Here is a 21,905-nt window from a genome sequence, read left to right on the forward strand (position 1 = left end):
ACTGCCATATGTGATATTTCTGGACTGGTGTCATTCAGTGGTGAGTTTCCCATGGAAAAACATATTTAAATTTCCAAAGCAAAACTGTAATAATGATTGGAGTGATTCTTCTATATTCACTATCATATCAGGGCCACAAGTTGTTGGTTCTACTAAACGTAATTATTTATTTAGCACAACACATGGAAACTGCCATGGATGCACACCCACCCACACACACACACACACACACACACACACACACACAGAGAGAGAGAGAGAGAGAGAGAGAGAGAGAGAGAGAGATAACTTACTTTTTGCTGTGTCCATTACAGCCACATTACCAGTGAAATCTCACCTTACAGCAACACTCCACATACATCTGGACTTGGATCCCTAGAACACTCTCCCTTGTAAAGCTCACCTGACAGTCTCTCTAAATCATGGATGCACAGACTGCAGTACATGAGTCACATGCAGCCCACCGTTGATCTGATGGTAGCCTGCCCCTCACCATCCATTCTTGTAATTTTATCCTCATCTTTCAATTCCTTTTAGAAAGGAGACGACTGACACAATGTAGTTCTTTTGAAGCAGACCAGTCTAGCTGGCATTGGGGCTAGTGGATCCCAATTTTGAACAATAACTTGTCTCAAGGCGCATTATATTTGAGCTTGAACAACAATGCACTGGCACAGTGCTCATGTGTGCCTGTAGGGAAATAAATTGTTCAGTCATCAGCTGTTTGTGTATTCTAAAATACACACCTTGCATCAATGCACTTTATCAGCCTACTCATTAGTCTGTTGAACTTTTTGCAGTGACAGTAAGCATCAATTTTATATGTTGCTGTTACCTGTAAGCATTTACTTCATGATAATTGATCAATAATAATGTAAGAAAGTTTTTTACTCTAATCATTCTTTTGTTTACGAACATTTCTGGTTTTCTCTTCATAAGCATTGTTGTAAAGATTCACTGCATCCAGTTGGAGGATGTCTAAAATTAAACCAAGAGTGGATAAAGTAGGACCAAGTTGAAAACACAGATTACAGGATGAGAAGCAGCAGTTTCAGGATAGCTGAGCTGAAAAATACTTTTCTGAGTAGTTGCTGAATAATATCATTTTCATTATTTGAAAAAGTTTTGTAATCATCCTGAAGGAATACAGCTGAAGGAGATACTATGAAAGCCAGCATTCTGCATTTTCTGAATTGACAGAAGACTAATGTAAACAGAAAATTTATTTCATAAATGAGAATGGGAACATCAGTAAGTGATGTTCAGAAAACCTGTTAAAGACACAGAAACTGCAACAGAAATAAGTTTTGAAATCTCTCGCCTTATAGCAAGTAGAATGCAATTTAGTCAAAAATTGTTTCGATATGGCTGCTAAAAAATTTGCTCAAAATCTATTAAGCATTATGAGAAACTTCAGCTAAACCACATGACTATGCAAAGGACAATTACTGCAGTATTGGCAAACATAAAGGACCAGATAAATATTTGCTCAAAGAAATTTGATTTCTTTTCATTGGCTACCGATGAATCAACAGACATAACTTCCACACCTCAGATGTTAGTATTAGCACAGGGCATAATGCAAGAGTTTGAAGTATGTGAAGCATTGGTGGAAAGAGTTCATCATCAGAGCAAACTAGATGTGGTGATATATTACTGAACCCTTACAACAGTGTTCGAACATTAATTTAGATCTGTCTAAGGTAGCAGGTATTGGGACTGACAGAGCACTTCCATGGAAAGAATTAATTCTGGATTGGTGTCATTACTAATATGGCATTTAGGAGTGCATGATGATTATTTGACACTGTTACAGCGTACAATCAACCAAGAGACTTTGTGTGCGAGGATAATAAGTTTTGAACGTGTCATGAAAGTTGTGGTTGCAATAATTAATTTCATAAAATCTCAGGGCCACATACACAGACACTTTAAAACTATTTTTGAAGAAATTGACAGTGAAGGTGATTTGAATACAGAAATAAAATGGTAAAGTTCCAATGAAATGCTGGATTGATTTCTGAATTACTGATCAAATTGAAATTCTCATGACTAAAAAGAACGGAAATATCTCTGAATTAAAAAATACAGACTGGTTATGTGTCTTGGCATTTTTGACTGACATTACTAATCAGTTAAATATGTTAAATACATGGCTTCAAGGCAGAAATCAATTAATTACTCAACTTCATGGCCATATCATATCCTTTCAGCTCGTTGTCGCACATCAGACAACAGATGTGTCACCAAATGAATTTATTTATTATTGTTTGGCTTTTGGGGGGAGAGGTTGGGGGGGGGGGTTACATAAGAGTGTAGTGCTTAATACTTACAATATAAACTCTTATAAGCAAACTAATAGAGTGTTTAAGTAATCTATCGACTTTGCAGTTGCCAGTGCAAGTTGATACATACCTATCAATTCCTCTCCTTCTGGCACAACATAGCTTTTGTTGGAAGTGTTAGCTCCAGCCTTCACTCTGCTTAACATTAATCTGTAAAACTTTTTCCAGTGGTGTTTACTGGATGTCAAAAGCAAGGGACTTTTCTTTAATTGTCCCAATTCAAGCCTTTTCCTAGTTACTGGCTTATACCTATTTTGAGACTCATGTGTCTACCATTGTTTATAAACTGTGCTTCTCTGTTTCAAAAGCCCACTTGCTATTGTGTACACCAGAGATTATTTACTGCAAAGCGTGGGTGCACTGGCAGTTGGGGCCAACGGCAGCCTGAAAATGTTGACACTAGCCAAATGAAATTAAGTACACACTGGTTTGAGATATATATGTTGTGCACTTGTTCACATGTCTGGGTAAAGGTTAACAACTGTATGGGCAGAAGCCTAGTGTGTGTGTGTGTGTGTGTGTGTGTGTGTGTGTGTAACTGTTTTGGGTAGAAGCTCAGTAGCTTTTTGCAAATCATTTTGTTCAGATTGAAGTGGGCTAGTGCCCACACAAAAGTAATGTAAATTATAGATCATGTTATCAATTTCTGTAAGAGCAGAAGCACATTCATCTTTCTTAAAATCAGATCTAGTTGATGGATTTTAACCTCAATGTTGTGATCCAAGGCTAAATTGCTTTTTGTAAGAGTCCATTTGGTTAAACTGATAAGTGGGCTAAAGGCTGTGCTTATGTCTAATTGTTCTAAAGGGCAGGAGTCGGCTGCGTGTGTGTGTGTGTGTGTGTGTGTGTGTGTGTGTGTGTGTGTGTGTGTGTGTGTGTGTTTGTAAAAATTTTTGGGAAAAAAGTCTACAGAGTTTATAAAATTTGTTGTGGCTTTATAATTATGTAGTGATTAATTTTGTTATAAATTAAGTGTCTGCTCAAGTACCAATGTGTGCACAACTAACATTCTGGTTATTTGCTGTGCAAATAAAATTTTGTAAATAAAGGTTCAGTGGCTTACCAGTTAGGGATCTCAGTATACAAGCAAATCTGCCCCATGGCTATTCCTCTACCAGCATACCAGGAGTCTTCTGGTCTACCATCACATAATCTTTTGAGGCATTCTTCTGTGATGTGTCTGATGGTCTGTGGTTCTCCACAATCATTAAGTGGTGATGGCTGCTTACCGCATTTGTGCAAAAAATATGCATATCTGTATTGTTTGGTTCTAATTCTATTTAGTACTGACCTCATTTTGCATGGCATGTGTGATACATGGCATATTATTTTGTCCAGCCCAATCCATGCATTACTAATGTTAAACTCTACAGCGAGCATTGCTGTTACTGTTGATGATCATCCAGAACACAGTCAGGTATGGTCTCCATCATTGGCATCTTGATGTACTGTTAGATTTTTATAATCAATGATCTTCTAGTTTCCATTCATGAGAGCATTTATATTTAAAAGGTGAAGGAGTGCAATGTGGCCTAGTACTGGCAGTCATTTTGTAGGTGTTCATTTAATACTACCAGCAATCATTCAAATGGAGTTATTTAGTTGGACATTTATGTTTTACACATATGGGCACAATATTCAGCAGCTGAGAAGACGAGACCCAGAGCAGAAGAACGTAAGTTGGTTGCTGATGTTCCTCAGCTTGTACCACATAACTTCTGAATTATGTTCTTTCTCGTTTTCAGTTTTTTGGCTGTTTTTGTTAGATGCTCTCTGAAATGCAGAGTTCTATCATGGGTTACCCTAGGTGCTTTGGTGGTTTATTATGAGTTAGTGTAGTTTTTGCTTTCTTCTGGGATGTTTATTACTTAGACAGAAGCAAGAAACCTTCATTTTTGTGGCATATGCTTGGGGGTCAACATTTTTCCCACAACATCTAGGTCCTCCATTGGGATTTCTTCTGACTGGTGAATTGAGGAACACTTTGTTGCAGGTCCCTGTCATCGGCATAACCAAACTTCATTGATTTTGTTTCTTTGGTGTGCCTGCATTGTATAAGTTGAAGAAAATTGGAGCAAGAACTGATCCCTGTGGTAGACAGATTTTTAATTTTCTTGGGGAGTGGATATTGGATACCATGACCACTTGGAACAGTCAGTTGTTTAGCATACTGTCAATTAGGTGAGGGATCAGATACAAAAAGTGATCAGATGCTTATTATCTAGAGAACATGGGAAATCACTTACATAACATAAAGAAACAAGTGGTTGATAGGAACAATCTCATGAAGTATGACTCATTACTGTAGGGAAACTCATTACAATTCAATTACATACCATACAGCATAGGCCACTGTAATTGCTGCAATACCATACACAGTATTCCGTCGTGAAGCAGGATACCAGTGAAATGTTATTAACATCTCAGTAAATGCAGCAACAGTAATATTTGTGTGCAGTGCATGATTCACCCAAAGAGGCAAAAAGGCGTCCAGTGCTTTAGGCATTATGAGTTCACGATCTATTGAATATATAGTCCAGAATGCCAATGTCACGATCTGTACAAGAAGAAATTAAAATGTGAAACATTCATTACTGTTTTCTTTTCACTGCTATACTAAAACATTTAGCAGATATTGTTTTTCATAAAATTCAAAAACTGAAGTTCCACACTGTGCAAATCAGCTGTGGCAGGTAACATAAATTTCTTACAGTCAAATAACAATAATACTTTAACACTGAAGAATGACCACATTACTAAAAATACACCCACAGTTAATTAAACTGTAAGAATCTCTAGAGACTTTCATTTGATATCAACATCATGGTTGCTGTAAGAATCTCACAGCCAAATAGTTAGTTTTTGTGAAGCAGTTTCCCAGTTATTGGGTACAGTCTTTAGCTGGAGGACACTAATATTGGTGATTACAAGATGATACAGGCTGTATGTACACTTATGTTCACTATAGTGTAGTTCCTATATTGTTTCACATCACTATGTAAAATCTTATCCTCTGAAACATCATATTCCAATACATGATTACACTTAAGAAATTTAATTAAGTGTTTTACACAATAAAGTTCATTTTGTCTGCAAATAATGTCCCTGTTTGTCTCCTAAAAATATCTGGAAACTATCGAACAAACTTTCCTCAGTAAAACAATCAAAACTGACTGGCTTTAAGGCAGAAAGACATAAAAAGCAGGATGATACATTTTTAATTTGTTTTCTTAATCATTTTCCATTCATTAATCTTAATAATTGTTACATTATAATAAATGTATTGTGCCTTTTACACTCCTTCACAGGTTTCTCAGACATTTTATTTCTCACAAAAAGCTTGATACATAGTGCAAGACCTGCAATATAAGCAAAATATATTTTCTTTCATCTACAACAACTGTTTCTGTCACTATGAAAAAGACATTGGGTCACCTCATTCGCCTTGCCTGGCTCCATGAGACATTTTCTTATATCCAAACATGAAAACTGGTATGAGAGGACACTAGTTTGACAACATTGAAGAAGTCAAGAAAAAAATGAGGAGGAGCTGTCAGCCATTTCTAAACATGACTACAAGAAATGTTTCGAACAGTGGAAGCAGCGGTGCCCCCCCCCCCACAAAGCGATGCAGATGCAGCACAGTCCATGCCATCCATGACAAGTTGTGCTTTGGCTGGTACTTTCACTAAACATGACTGAGCTGTTTCTCGAAGTCATGGTGGGCATCATATGAGTGCTGAAAAGGTGGTAGTACAGTTGTAGCTGCCATGGGGAGTGTCCAAAGTGTTCACACAGGATGGTGAGAGCAGAGACACAAGGGTGGGGTATCAGTGGCTAAGAAGTCAGGATTTGGCAGCCACACATGACAGAGAGACTTTTGTCTGGTCACAGAAACAGCATACACTGAGGTGAAGTGTGACTGACATGAGGTGGTAATTTATTTGCCAGGGTGAACTTCTGTGGTTGTGGTCTATGAAGAAGCCATCCATGTCAGAGTGGGGGCAGTGGGAGGCAAAAAGGCAGGGTACCAACATGTTTCATATTGTAGTTGAAGTCAGTTGAGATGGAAATTCAATTGCAGAGTCCAGTATTGTCATACTGAACTCATGTCAGGAAGATGCGCTAACGTCGCCAGTGGTGGCTGAAGATGAACTGCTTGATTGAGAGTGGTCGAAAAGCAATCATGTTGCATGCAGTGCCTCTGATGTGTGGGGAGTGGACATGGTATGACATCAGGTGGGCATGACTGGTCAGTGAGACCACGAATTATGTCAAATATGTCATCAACTAGATATTGTGCAACAACAATGCAACCAACATGCATCCATTGTGCATCACAATTCCCAATTTCACCAAGGAGTGTAATGCTACATCATACAGTACTTCAAAACCAACCTTCCAATGAATTGTTTTAGTGAGAAGTGGCAGTGACTCTCATCAGTGCAGTGAATGAACAAACAATATCAATGCCAAGCAATGGAGTGTTACCATGGACTTACTGTGCGACTTTGACACCATCATCCCTCCTCATGTGGTACATATTAAGCATTTATCTCGTCATCTTTCATATATATGACCACTTTCCATGAACTTTGTGTCTACCACTCCTTGTGATCCAAATTTCAAATTAGTACCAGCAGAGCCACCAAGCAATCACATGGTTCGCTGACAGGTACCAACCACATCATGTGCAGCAATGGGACTTTCAAAAATGGTTCAAATGGCTCTGAGCACTATGGGACTTAACATCTGAGGTCATCAACCCCTAGAATTTAGAACTACTTAAACCTAACCAACCTAAGGATATCACACACATCCATGCCTGAGGCAGGATTCGAACCTGCGACTGTAGTGGTCATGCGGTTCCAAACTGTAGCTCCTATAACCACTTGGCCACTGCAGTCAGAGGCGACTTCAACCTACCTAGTATAGACTGGGATGTCTATGGATTCATTACAGGTGGTGCAGACAAGCCGTCGTGTGAACTACTTTTGAATGCATTATCCAAAAACTGTCTTGAGCAGTTAAATGAACAGCCAACGCGTAATGGAAATATTTTAGATCTGGTAGCCACGAACAGACCAGACCTCATCGACAGTGTCAGTGTTGGGACAGGGATTAGTGATCGTGATGTTGTCATTACGACTATGATTACGAAAGTTAAAAAGTCGATCAAGAAGGCTAGGAGAGTATTCTTACTAGAAAGAGCAGATATGCAGTTGTTAGCATCCCACTTAGTAAATGAACCGAATTCGTTTACTTCCGGTATGATGGACGTGGAAGAATTATGGGCAAATTTTAAACACATTCTAAATCACGCATTGGACAAGTATGTGCCCAAAAAGTGGGTTACGGATGGAAAAGACCCACCATGGTTTAGCAGCGCAATTCGTAGAATGCTCAGGAAGCAAAGGCAGTTGCACTCGCAGTTCAAGAAAGATCGGGAGAATGAGGACAGGCAAAAGTTAGTAGAGATTCATGCTGCTGTAAAAAGAGCAATGCACGAAGCATTCAACCACTACCACCATCATACCTTAGCAAAAGATCTTGCTGAAAACCCAAGGAAATTCTGGTCTTACGTAAAATCGGTAAGCAGGTCGAAGGCTTCCATCCAGTCACTCACTGATCAGTCTGGCCTGGCAACAGAAGACAGCAAAACAAAAGATGGAATTTTAAATTTAGCATTTGAGAAAGCTTTCATGCAGGAGGATCGTACAAAAATACCGCCATACTCGTACAGATTCTCGTATGGAGGACATAGTGATAGACATCCCTGGGGTTGTGAAGCAGCTGAATGGGTTGAAAATAAGTAAATTGCCAGGTCCTGATGGGATTCCAATTCAGTTTTACAGAGAGTACTCTACTGCATTGGCTCCTTACATAGTTTGAATTTATCGTGAATCTCTTGCCCAATGTAAAGTCCTAAGCAACTGGAAAAAAGAGCAGGTGACACCTGTATATAAGAAGGGTAGAAGGGCGGATCCTCAAAATTACAGACCAATATCCTAAGCATCAGCTTGTTGCAGGATTCTCGAACATATTCTCAGTTCGAATATAATGAATTTCCTTGAGACAGAGAAGTTGCTGTCCATGCATCAGCATGGCTTTAGAAAGCATCGCTCCTGCAAAACGCAACTCGCCATTTTTTCACATGATATCTTGCGAACCATGGATGAAGGGTATCAGATGGATGCCATATTACTTGACTTCCGGAAAGCGTTTGACTCGGTGCCCCACTGCAGGCTCCTAACTAAGGTACAAACATATGGGATTGGTTCCCAAGTATGTGAGTGGCTGGAAGCCTTCTTGTCCTCGATGGTGAGTGTTTATCGGAGGTGAGGGTATCATCTGGAGTGCCCCAGGGAAGTGTCGTAGGGCTGCTGTTGTTTTCTATCTACATAAATGACCTTTTGGATAGGGTGGATAGCAATGTGCAGCTGTTTGCTGATGATACTGTGGTGTATGGGAAGGTGTTGTCATTGAGTGACTGTAGGAGAATACAAGATGACTTGGACAGGATTTGTGATTGGTGTAAAGAATGGCAGCTAACTCTAAATATAGATAAATGTAAATTAATTCAGATGAATAGGAAAAAGAATCCTGTAATGTTTGAATACTCCATTAGTAGTGTAGCGCTTGACACAATCACGTCGATTAAATATTTGGGCGTAACATTGCAGAGCGATATGAAGTGGGACAAGCATGTAATGGCAGTTGTGGGGAAGGCAGATAGTCGTCTTCGGTTCATTGGTAGAATTTTGGGAAGATATGGTTCAACTGTAAAGGAGACCACTTATAAAACACTAATACGACCTAAGCTTGAGTACTGCTCGAGCATTTGGGATCCCTATCAGGTCAGATTGAGAGAGGACATAGAAGCAATTCAGAGTCGGACTGCTAGATTTGTTACTGGTAGGTTTGATCATCACACGAGTGTTACGGAAATGCTTCAGGAACTCGGGTGGGAGTCTCTAGAGGAAAGGAGGCATTCTTTTCGTGAATTGCTATTGAGGAAATTTAGAGAACCAGCATTTGAGGCTGACTGCACTACAATTTTACATTTTGCGGAAAGACCACAAAGATAAGATAAGAGAGATTAGGGCTCGTACAGAGGCATATATGCAGTCATTTTCCCTCGTTCTGTTTGGGAGTGCAACAGGGAGAGAAGATGATAGTTGTGGTACGAGGTACCCTCCGCCATGCACTGTATAATGAATTGTGGAGTATGTATGTAGATGTGGCACACAGTACATGCAGTTTACACAAATCTTCATTTTTGCTGCTGCAGTGTCTCTGCATTCCATTACAAATTTTTGTCAATCACTACACTTTCTGAATCAAAAACTAAGTGAGCTGAGCAGTGTGCAGTCATCTGCAAGCTATGGCTCATGTTGGCACCAACAACAACTGTCACATGGGTTCTGAGCCATCCTCAGTTCACACAGGGGGCTGGCAGAGGTGGTGAAGATTGCTGGCCTCACACATGGAGTGCAAAGATCACAATTTGCATCATTGTTTCCAGAGTTGATTGAATTGCTTTGCTTTGGAGCAGAGTGGAGGCTCTCAAGCAAAGTCTTCATTGACTCTGTGACAGGCCAAAGGCTCCAGATTTCTAAAAGTGCATTATCATGTTGGGATTTGTAGGATTACCCTTGATAGTTCAGGGGTGCACCACACAACAGAAACACCTATTCGGGTTGCAGAGTACTTGTGGAGTCTACAGTCATGGAAAAAATGAGCGAGACCCTCGCTATTCTGTTATGCTGATCTGCACAGCTTTCCAGTCTGCTACACAGCATAACAGGCAAGGTGACGGAGTGCTACCAACATACTACGCACGGGTGTGAAATTGAAAAACTATCTGAACTTTGTCAGACTGTTTTCAGTTATGTGTAAGACTACTTTAATGCTGATTAGTGTGTTAAACACAACATGTAAATATAAGATATAAATGAGACAAGAAATGCTAATAGTATGAACTGTACTAATAAAAACAAATTTCAGCTTATCGAGATAACATAACTGTTTTAGTAAGACAAAGTACCCCATATCATTACGAATTAGGAAAATATTATGCGCTTTCGGCTGCAAAATGGCCTGTGTCAACGTTCAGGCCACTCATACTGAATTACTGTTGCTGACCTACCATGGAAGTTTGCAAATTTAGCAATACATGAAGATTCATAATAAAATTCAGTTAAAAATCATTCAGTGCCACACGTAAGTCAATTCAATTATTGACAGAAGTGGAAAAAGTAGGCAATAACAAGTATGAAATTCTATAATATTTTCATATTTACATCCACAGGGTGCCTGTACAGAGTAAAGGTAGCAATAAAACGTATTGGGGCATGAGAATTTTTTAAAATTGCTTTGCTGGTAGTCTATCTGCCTCTATCGAGATTAGAACCAAAAAGCAAACCAGAGCTCCCTTGCAGTAGCAAACACCTTTTACTACGCTAGTAGACAATCCAAGCAAACAGGCCTCTATTATTACCCCAGATATGAATAAGCCAGCAATTTTGCAATGAAAATGGCAAAATGATCTGCAGTTTCTGTTGCATAGAGCTTTCTGGACTCAAAACCAAGAATTTTCTACCTTTATGTCATTGCTTATGTGACAATCATTCGGGATATTTACCAAAATAACAAAATACTGTTATTAGAAAGTAAATTTAGTAGGGTAATTCTGCACCACCCCAGAAAATAAACGACTACAGAGCTGCCAAATGTATTCTACAATGTTTCGAATTCTCCATTGGACTCACCACAGTCAGAAAATGCTCATTAGCTGAACTGTTTGTTAAGCTAGCTAGCAATGGGAATGCTCACACTTCTAAAATGCTGTGGCATTAATACTGGGGTCTGAATTACCACATGTAGAGGCAAATAGATTTTATTTGCATTCCTGTAAACATGATTTGGATCGAAAGCATGGCTATGAGTAACATGCTGACGTATCGACTGCAACTACAACATTTCGAATAAAGAGTAGGGGGAATTATTTATGTGTCCCTAATCTTCAGTGACTGTCATAGCTATTTTCATTGTTAGGATTTCGTCACCTAAATTGGTAAAAATGGAATCCTACTAGTCTTACTTTCTTGACCGTCTATCTGTCCACCCAACCCTTAAAACCCATTTACCTCGAATATGGGTAGACATAATAAGCAGAAATGTATTGCACTTCCTTTGGTATAGGGTCCCTTCGTGGTGTAAAAAAGTGAGTTTCCATGTCAACGCAATCTAAAGATATGGCTGTTTATGTAAAGAAAATTTACACGAAAGGTCAAAAAATGGCTCTAAGAACTATGTGACCAAACTGCTTAGGTCATCAGTCCCCTAGACCTAGAACTACTTAAACCTACCTAACCTAAGGACATCACACACATCCATGCCTGAGGTAGGATTGCAACCTGCAACTGAAGCAGCCGCGCGGTTCATGACTGAAGCACCGAGACCCGCTTGACCACCGCACCCGGCGAAATCCTTTTCACCTCACGTATAATGATATTATATACTGTCTAGTGAGGATAAACTGTATTCACCAGCAACTCAGATTGTTTGATATTGGAACTTTTATGAAGCTGCATTCAAATTTTGTTCGAAGTCGTCTGCAGTATCCACTTATAAACACCCTAGGAACATCGTATGCGATATCCACTTCTGAAGATGCTGGCAGATACTGCAGTACCATAACAAGTAGTTAAGAATTTATTATTATTGGTCCATGCATGACATTTTATTTCAGTATCAATTTAACACACCTAAGTGTTTGTCTATGGCTGAAAATAATGAAGCAAACAACTTTGACATTCAAATCAAATGTAACTCACATGTCGCAATTACAATATAATTTCATTGTTACATCTACATGACTACATCTACAGGATTTCTTTGCAATCCAGACTTACGTGTTAGCAAAGGGTTCATCGAACCACCTTCAGACTATTTCTCTATCGTTCTACTCTCTAACAGCGTTCGGGAAAAAGGATCACTTAAATCTTTTCTTACAAGCCCTGAATTACATTATTACTATGGTCGTTTCTTACTGTGTAAGTTCCTGAGGAAATAATGTTTTGGCATCCAGAACAGACGTTGGTGATTGAAATTTCATCAAAATATCTCACGACAATGAAAAATGGTTTTGTTTTCATGAATGTCACCCCAACTCACTTACCAAATCTGGAACTCTCTCTCCCCTATTTCGTGACATTACAGATCTTGCTACTGTTCCTTGGACGTTTTTGGCATGTATGGTCAATCACATTTGTCAAGGATCCCATACCGCACAGGAATACTATAGCAGTGAACAGACAAATGTAGTGAAGGCAGTGTTTTTAGTAGACCTGTTGCATATTCTTAGTGTGCAGACAATACAACACAGTCTTTCATTTGCCTTCCCCACAAAAGAAAGTTGTCGATCATTCCAGTTTAATTTTACTGGGTACTGAGACCAATTGACAGTATTTCAACTTGTTCTTTGTCATGTAACCAAAAGTTAATTATTGTTACTGGATGCAGCTTTCATGTTTAATGTATTCCTCATTCAACAGAGTACACTCCTCGTACACCGCAGATAACTGTTTCAAAGTATTAAATTGTTACTGATGTTACCAAGTTGTAGTGACATATGGCAACTAAGAAGTGGACTATCCAAATAAACAAACATTTCTTGTTTAAGTCGTTGCAGTAGGTCTACTACACAGTAACGTAAATTAGGAGCAGAGTCCACTACAAGAACGAAAGTTTCCAAACACATCAATGAGTTGTTGAGGATAGTGGACACATTCTGTCTATTGAATTGTAGCACACTCCACTTACGAGGGGACTCACCAAGTGTCATACCTCGACCTTGCTGAAACTTTGCTCAGTGAAAGAGGGGCCAAAATAAGCAAACACCTGTCTCGGCTTATCTGCATACACTTGATCGCTTCTGAGAAAATGACGGAAAAAGTTTTCAATGCGCTGTTGCTATAGTGTAGATACCTTCTAGTGTGTAAGGATTCAATTGAAGTGGTGGTTCAGCAGCTACCATCGCAACTTCAGAACTTTGTGCTGTGAGTTCAAAACCCGGTTGTTCCTTTTTCCCCCCCGTCAATCACTGAATTATCTATGAATGTTTATTCCAATTTATGTTGAAACAATGTTGTCATCACTCATCAATTAATTTACTGTGTAATGAAAGAAGTTAAAAAAATAAACGAATGAAAAAATGATGTGAAATATTTGTGGATGTCCTTGCAACCTTACAGGTTGTAAGGAGGTTCTAAAATATTCCACATTTTTTCTCATTCGTTTATTACTTTTTTAAATTCATTAATTACACAGAAAGTTAATTGATGAATAATGACAACATTATTTCAATATAAATTGTAAAAAATATTTTTAGATAATTCTGATAGAGAGGGAGGAAAAATAATAATAAAATAGCCAATATGGTCTCGAACTCGGGAATCAAAGTTAAAAAAGGACAACGGTAGCCATTGAGCCTCCGCTTCAATTGCATTTTTGGGCGCAAAAGGTATCTACACTATAGCAACAGTGCTTTGATAACTCTGACCGTCATTTTCTCGGAAATGGTTGAGTGTCTGCAGATAAGCTGAAACACATGTTCACTTATTTTGTCCTTTCCTTCACTGAGCAAAGTTTCCAGACAATCAGTGTAAGGTACCTAGTGAGTTCCCTTCATTAGTCAAGTCGCTTCTTGCACCCGGCAAGAACTATGTATGCCTCAGAGTAAACTCCGCCACTTGGAAACACAGCAAGCGAGGATAAACATGTTCTCCTTCTTATAAGGCAACCTTCTACAGCTAAAATTCATGGAGCGTTCTTCAGGTTGCTTCAGATATTTCATAAATGTTTCTTGCATTAGGCCTGCCATATATGCAAAATGTAAACATTTCATTACATGTAATATTTATCAGGATAAGACATGACAAGAGCGGACCAGTCCCTTCTGAGAGAAATTACAGATTCTAAGTTGCTCTACTGTGTAACGACGCGGGTACGGGCTTGCAATCTCTTGTTTATGCCACCGATTTCTGTGTTACACATACTTGGCCACTGCATTGTGGCTGCAGTGTTGGAGGAGGCAGTCTGTTTCCTACTGTTTTTACAGCAGATATTAACCGCAATGAATCATTCAGTCAATGCTAAATGGCCCATCTAGCTGAGGCAGACAAGGGCACTATAATAGCACTCCATGCAGAGGGATTTTCAAATAGATATGTAGCAAGAACTATGGGTCTTCACAAGTTGACGGTAGCCAGGTGGATTAGACGAAAGGAAGAGGGTGGTAACGTGAATGGAAAGCCTCATGGCCGCTGCAGCTCAGGATTGGCAGATATGCTGTTTCTGTGAGAACCATCCAATTGTCAACACATAACAAATTCAGCAAACTTTGGGTCTCAGTGTAAGCAATAAGACCATCACTCATCATCTAAGGTAAGGTGGACTGAGAGAAAGAAGTGCTGCTGTGAAAGAGACATTGTCTGTTTCCCACAGAGAAGCCCACCTTGCTTTTGCTGCTGAAAATGTTGACAAACCTCCCCAGTTTTGGAAGCGAGTGATTTTCACAAACAATAAAGTTTTCTCTACAGCATCAACTGGACAAGTACTTGTTTACTGGCCAAAAGGTGCTAGGTATAATCCAAAATATATTTACAGTTGCCAAAGGAGTGGTAGGGAGTCAGTAAAGGTATGGGTATGGATATCGGCCAAAGGGTGTGGGCTCCTGTGGGAAGTGGTAGGAAGACTCGATGCATGCAATTACGTATCAGTTCTGGAGAATGTGATGTTGCCTTCGGCGTCAGCAAGATTTGGCGATGATCAGATCATGTTCCAACAACATCGCTCACCTACTCATACAGCACATGTGGTTAACAGGTCGCACAGTTCCAGACTGAAATGCTTAGAACCGCTCGAACACACCGGCCGGCATGCTAAGACAAGAAATACTCACTTTATATATTCATGCAGTCTCTAAAAAAATACATGACACATGTGTATATGCAAGAAGGGTAAAAAGCAATTCAGCAAAAATGAAAAATATGGAGGAGAAGCTTGCCGATGAAGGCATAATTGGAGAGTGAAGGCTGGGCTAGAAGGGGAGTTAAGGAGGCCCGAAAAAGAAGAGAAAAAGCAAATTTCCAATAGACTTCAAGTCGTCACAGCAGAGGGCAGTTGGTACATACGATTCGAAGCAACAGTAGAAAAATAGTTTTATTTACTGATTTTTGAGGTTTTATTCTGTGACGGCTAAACAGTGCTGTTTCATGAGACCCACTATTTGTCCACTTGTGGCTAAACATCAGAGGTGTAAAAAATGTTGAGAGGTGCTGAGGTTCTCTTGAACAGTAATGTGTTTTAGACAAGAAGATGATTTTTATTTCATTTCCTTTTAACTATTCACAGTATGCTTTGAGATTCTAATCTATGATTTCATTTTATTATTATGTATATTTTCTTCAGTGAAAGTGAATAGTACTAAGTTTTGAGATATAAAGAATAAACGGAAGTTTTTAATTTTTGGAATAGCATATTTAACAGTTAATATTTTCAGCAAATCTGTAGTTATAGGACATATTAAGAAGCAAGTCAAAAATGGCATTGTGGAAAGATCAAGTTGGTCTCTAAAGGGTAACAATGGTCAAATAGCAAATACAAAACTATGGGTAAAAACTATTGTTGATGGTGAGGAGCCATAGTCGATATGCCACTATTCTGTAATTTATTTCTGAAGTTTATCGTCAATCCTAGGATTGAAACCGATACTCTGTTTTATATAAAGAATACAACCTTTAAAATTTACTTAGCAGTGCAGAATATTAATACAAACCCACCGCCTTTAATTTATTCTTACGGATGACATTGAGACAGTAAATAACAAGAGGAATAACAAAACACTCAGACTCAATATAGAGAATTCAAGTGTCCAGTGGATTCAAAAGTTTGCTATAATAGTGAATAACTGCTTTCACTGACTCCTTCATGCTTACGTTTTCTGTCAGACAATGTTTGAAACTAGGACTAGCATGGTAAAAAACATTTTTCCACAAATTGTCAAATTGGAAGCCGAAGACCAAGTTACATACATTACGATGACAACATATGTTTTCCAAGTGGACTGCTCACTGTAGGCATCCAACGTATTTATTGTGTGTTACATACACAATATATAAACTGGCAATGTCACCAACACACAATACCACTAATCTATGAAACAACTGTAGCAAAGCAGGGCATCCTCAATGTCCATGTGATGGATAAGATGACTAATTCACAACATAAATGTCAATGTAAGCAGCAATTTCTGCTGGAACATGCTTCCTGGACCAAATAACATACATTTCCTATGTCTTCAGTTTGAATCATGTAGCAAATGTAATTTAAAGGACATAAAAATATCGAGTGGATTTACTAACATAATTATGAATCATTCAAGAACATAAATCGATGGTCACATAGTTGCCAAACATGTTCTACGGTGTTGCCATTGTCCATTAGACTAGCAGCAGGAAGAAAACGTTCACTCAGTTGATGTGCTGAGGAGCACTGGAGAAGCTCATGCTTCTAAGACACCACAGCATCGTCTGCAACCACCTCGTGGGAAACAAAATACCTCAAGTATAAGAAAATGTGTTTTATTTGCATTATGACTTGGTGTCAAAGTATGGTTATGGATAGTACATATGCTCAGATTGCGAATCTAACATCATAAATATTGACAAGGGGAAATGAATTAGGAATCCATCCTCTTCTGTAACATCAAATACATTTTGGTTATTCTATCTTAAATGAAATCCACAGAAAATCATTCACCAGAAGTGAATAACTTTTTAGCAACACCAGATGATGTTAACAGCTTGACAGCACAGGTTAGCTGTGCATTCCATGGTGCCATATTGTGGACTGCACAGCTGCTTGTGCCATCAGTTTGAATCCTTCCCTGGGCATGGATGTGTGTTAGGTTATGTATGTTTAAGTAGTTCTAGTGGCTGATGACCTAAGCAGTTTGGTCGCATAGTCTTAGAGCTATTTTTTGGCCTTTTGTGTAAATTTTCTTTACATAAACAGCCATATCTTTAGATTGCGTTGACATAGAATCTCACTTTTTTACACCACGAACGGACCATATACCACAGGAAATGCGATACATTTCTGCTTATTATGTCTATCCGTATTCGAGGTAAAAGGTTTTGAAGGTTTGGGTAGACAGATAGACGGTCAAGAAAGTGAGACTAGTAGGGTTCCATTTTTACTGATCTACCTGACAAAATCCTAACAATGAAAATAGTTATGATAGTTACTGAAGATGAGGGCTGCATAAATAATCCCCTCTACTCTTTATTTGAAATGTTCTAGTTGAAATCAATACATCAGCATATTACTCATAGCTAAACTTTCGATCCAAATCACATTTACAGGAATGCAAATAAAATCCATTTGCCTATAATGTGGTAATTCAGATACCAGTATTAATGCCACCGTGTTTTAGATGTGTGAGCATTACCATTGCTAGCTAGCTTAAGAGACACATCAGTCAATGAACATTTTCTGACTGTGGTGAGTCTAATGGAGAATTCGAAACATTGTAGAATATGTTTGGCAGCTATGTAGCCATTTATTTTCTGGGGTGGTGCAGAATTATCCTACTAACTTTACTCACTAATAATAGTATTTTGTTATTTCGATAAACATCCCGAATGATTGTCACATAAGTGGTGACATAAAGGTAGAAAATTCTTGTTTTTGAGTCCAGAAAGCCCTATGCAACAGAAACTGCAGATCATTTTGCCATTTTCAATGCAAAACTGCTGGCGTATTCATGTCTGGGGTAATAAAAGAGGGCTGTTTGCCTAGGTTGTCTGCTAGCATAGTGAAAGGTGTTTGCTACAGCAAGGGTGGTCTGGTTTGTTTTCGGTTCTAATCTTGATGGAGGCAGATAGATTATCAATAAAACAATTTTAAAAAATTCTCATGCCCCCAGTACGTTTTATTGCTACCATCATTCTGTACAGGTGCCCTGTGGATGTAAATATGAAAATCTTGTAGAATTTCATACTTATTACTGCCTACTTTTTACACTTCTGTCAATAATTAAACTGACTTAAGTGTGGCACTGGATGATTTTTAACTGACTTTTATTATGAATCTTCATGTATTGCTAAATTTGCAAACTTCCATGGTAGGTCAACAACAGTAATCAAGTATGACTGGTCTGAACATTGACACAGACCATTTCAGGCTTGAATGCAGATAATATTTTGCTAATTCGTTATGATCTGGGGTACTTTGTCTTACTAAAACAGTTGTGTTATCTCGATAAGCTGAAAGTCATTTTTATTAATACAATTCATACTAATTAGCGTTTCTTGTTTCATTTATATCTTATATTTACTTGTTTTGTTTAACACACTAATCAGCATTAAAATAGTCTTACACATGATTGAAAATAGTCTGACAAAGTTCGGATTGTTTTTCAATTTCACGCCTGTGCATAGTATGTTGGTAGCACTCCGTCACCTTGCCTGTTATGCTGTGTAGCAGACTTTAAAGCTGTGGAGATCATCATAACGAAAAGGCAAGGGGTCTCGCTCATTTTGTCCATGACTGTACATGTGGGTTTTTTAGGCTAGGCAGTAGCTTGAGATGCTTTGTTGAACACTTGCCAGTCAATATGCAGCAAGGAAAGTCAAACAGCATTAAGAATAACGACATTTTGACTGTCAAACTCTTATCAGTAACCTGTCAAAGTATTCATAACAAAGTTCCTGGATTTACTGCCCTCCACGAAAGTTCTTGTCCTCATATTATTCTTTGAACTGAGAGCTGGCTGAAACCTGAAGTGGAAAGCTATGGGATATTTAGCAATATGTATCTAAAAGAGAGATTAGAGCCCATCATAGGGGAGTGTTTATTGCAGCTGATGAAAATATATTCTCTATTGAGGTCAAAGTGAAGCTACCTGGTCGCATATAACAGATATAGGTGAAACCAAGTTAATTGCTGTTTGTTTTTACCGGCCACCCAATTCTGATGTGACACTTCTAGAGTCATTCAATGAAAGTCAGTAGCACACCAATACTCATATCATGCAATACTAGTTGGAGGCAACTTTAACCTACTGAGTATAAACCAGGATGCCTATGGATACAATGTGGGGTGGGGAAGGGGGGGGGGGGGGGGAGGGAGGAAGGGAAAGACAGTCATGCGAAGTACTTTTAAACATGTTTTCTGAAAACTGTCTTGTGCAGCTAGCTCGGGAGCCCACACAGAATGGAAATGTCTTGGATCTTTTAGCTACAAATAAAATAGGCGAGACCTTATTGACAATGTCAGTAAAGAAATAGGGATTGGCAATCTGACGTCACTATAGCAACTACAGCTATGAAAGTAAGTCAGTCAAGAAGACTAGGAGAGTGTTCCTCCTGGACAGAGAGTGAACTGATGTCATTTAGTTCCAGTAAGATGGACATAGAGGAATTATGGGCAAAGCTGAAGCAGATTGTAAATTGTGGTCTGGAGATTTTTGTGCCTTGTAAGTGGATCAAGGATGGAAAGACTCACCATCATTTAATAACAGTAAGTTAATATGGATGAGTACGAAAAAACACCCTGTAATGTTCAGATACAGCATTAGTAGTGTCCTGCTTAACACATTCATGTTGTTTAAATATCTGGATGTAACGTTGCAAAGCAATTTGAAATGGAACAAGCATGTGTGAACTATGGTAGGGAAGGCGAATGGTCAACTTTGGTTTACTGGGAGAATTTTAGGGAAGTGTGGATCATCTGTAAAGGAGACCAAATATAGGATGCTGTTGTGACCTATTCTCAAACACTATTAAAGTGTTTGGGATCTGTACTGGGTTGGATTAAAGAAAGACATCAAAACAGTTCAGAGGCAGGCTGTTAGATTTGTTACCGGTAGGTTCTAACCTCACGTAAGTGTTACAGAGATGCTTCAGGAACTCAAATGGGCTGCCTAATGCCTGAGCCCAAAATATTTTATAGCAGAGTGACAGCTGGAGACCTCCTATTTCCAGGAATTTGATGAGGAAGGAAGAGGAGGGGTAAGATTGACACATCTGCCCAACGTATCGTAAAATCTTGTTCAAGAACTCTTGTTATTCTACATGATAAATAATTAAGTAGTGTGAGTACATAATCAGTCAACCTTGCACACATATATGTTCAATACTATTTAATAATACTCTTGTACTGACATTCTACAGTCATACGCACTCCTCAAAAGCAAAACGAGTAAACGTAAGCAACAGAAGAGTTATTATGAAATGAAATTAATGATTTTTTATTTACATTTTAATAATGCCAATAATGTTGAAGAACAGCACTTCTCCATCAAATGTACATCTCCCTAACTTCTACAACTACGTTTATACTCCACAAGCCACCCAATGGTGTGTGGCGGAAGGCACTTTATGTGCCACTGTCATTACCTCCCTTTCCTGTTCCAATCGTGTATGGTTCGCGGGAAGAATGACTGCCGGAAAGACTCCATGCACACTCGAATCTCTCTAATTTTACATTCGTGATCTTCTCGAGATGTATAAGTAGGGGGAAGCAATATATTCGTTACCTTATCCAGAAACGTACCCTCTCGAAACCTGGCCAGCAAGCTACACCGCGATGCAGAGCACCTCTCTTGCAGAGTCTGCCACTTGAGTTTGCTAAACATCTCCGTAATGCTATCACGCTTACCAAATAACCCTGTGACTAAACGCACTGCTCTTCTTTGGATCTTCTCTATCTCCTGCGGCGACCCAACCTGGTACGGATCCCACACTGATGAGCAATACTCAAGTATAGGTTGAATGAGCGTTTTGTAAACCACCTCCTTTGTTGATGTACTACATTTTCTAAGGACTCTCCCAATGAATCTCAACCTGGCACCCACCTTACCAACAATTAACTTTATATGATAATTCCACTTCAAATCGTTCCTTACGGATACTCCCAGATATTTTACAGCCTCACCGCATCACCAGCCTGTGGATACACCTGCATCACAACTGACAGCTTTGCTGCCACCATGGCATCCAACCCACACAAGAGTCAGTCATCATGTAAAGTTTAAATATCAAGACATTCCAGGTACTCTGCACACTATGGATAGGGACCGATGGGGGGGGGGGGGGGGGGGGGGGTTAGGGAGGATGGTAGGGACAGTGATGTATTTTTTGTTCGTGTGTAGTGAAATTATTGATATGCACACATTACATCTCTGGCACAGATTCTTTATCTTTGTTGTAACTGTCAACAGTGGTGTTAATAATTATACACCCATTAGTTTCATTAATTTACTCTGCATTTGTGAATCACAACATAAAAATGTTCAAAACAAAGAGATCTCTGGCACAAGCTGCTGGTTAGAAACCATGCACTTTTATGCAAATGAATAAAACATGTTAGCAGTATCACAGTAGTATTTCACAAATCTCTTACTCACTCAACTCTAAAGTTCTTTACACTCAGGCATTAGGTGGTTGCAGTGGGGTACAGTGAGTGACAAATATTCACTCCATATAAAAT

At 38.9% G+C, this 21,905-nt stretch overlaps 1 protein-coding gene across 2 annotated transcripts in view; it reads right to left on the reverse strand.

The window, feature by feature from the left end:
- The window catches only part of LOC124595046 (androgen-dependent TFPI-regulating protein-like), a 53,259-nt gene that overhangs the window by 14,788 nt on the left and 16,566 nt on the right, over positions 1–21,905 (reverse strand). For both annotated transcript variants that reach the window (XM_047133610.1, XM_047133609.1), the window contains one exon: positions 4,682–4,902. In XM_047133610.1, the coding sequence (XP_046989566.1) occupies positions 4,682–4,902 (221 nt within the window). The remainder of the gene's footprint in view (positions 1–4,681; positions 4,903–21,905) is intronic.

Source organism: Schistocerca americana, chromosome 2 (assembly GCF_021461395.2).
Source record: "Schistocerca americana isolate TAMUIC-IGC-003095 chromosome 2, iqSchAmer2.1, whole genome shotgun sequence".
Taxonomy (NCBI): Eukaryota; Metazoa; Arthropoda; class Insecta; order Orthoptera; family Acrididae; genus Schistocerca; species Schistocerca americana.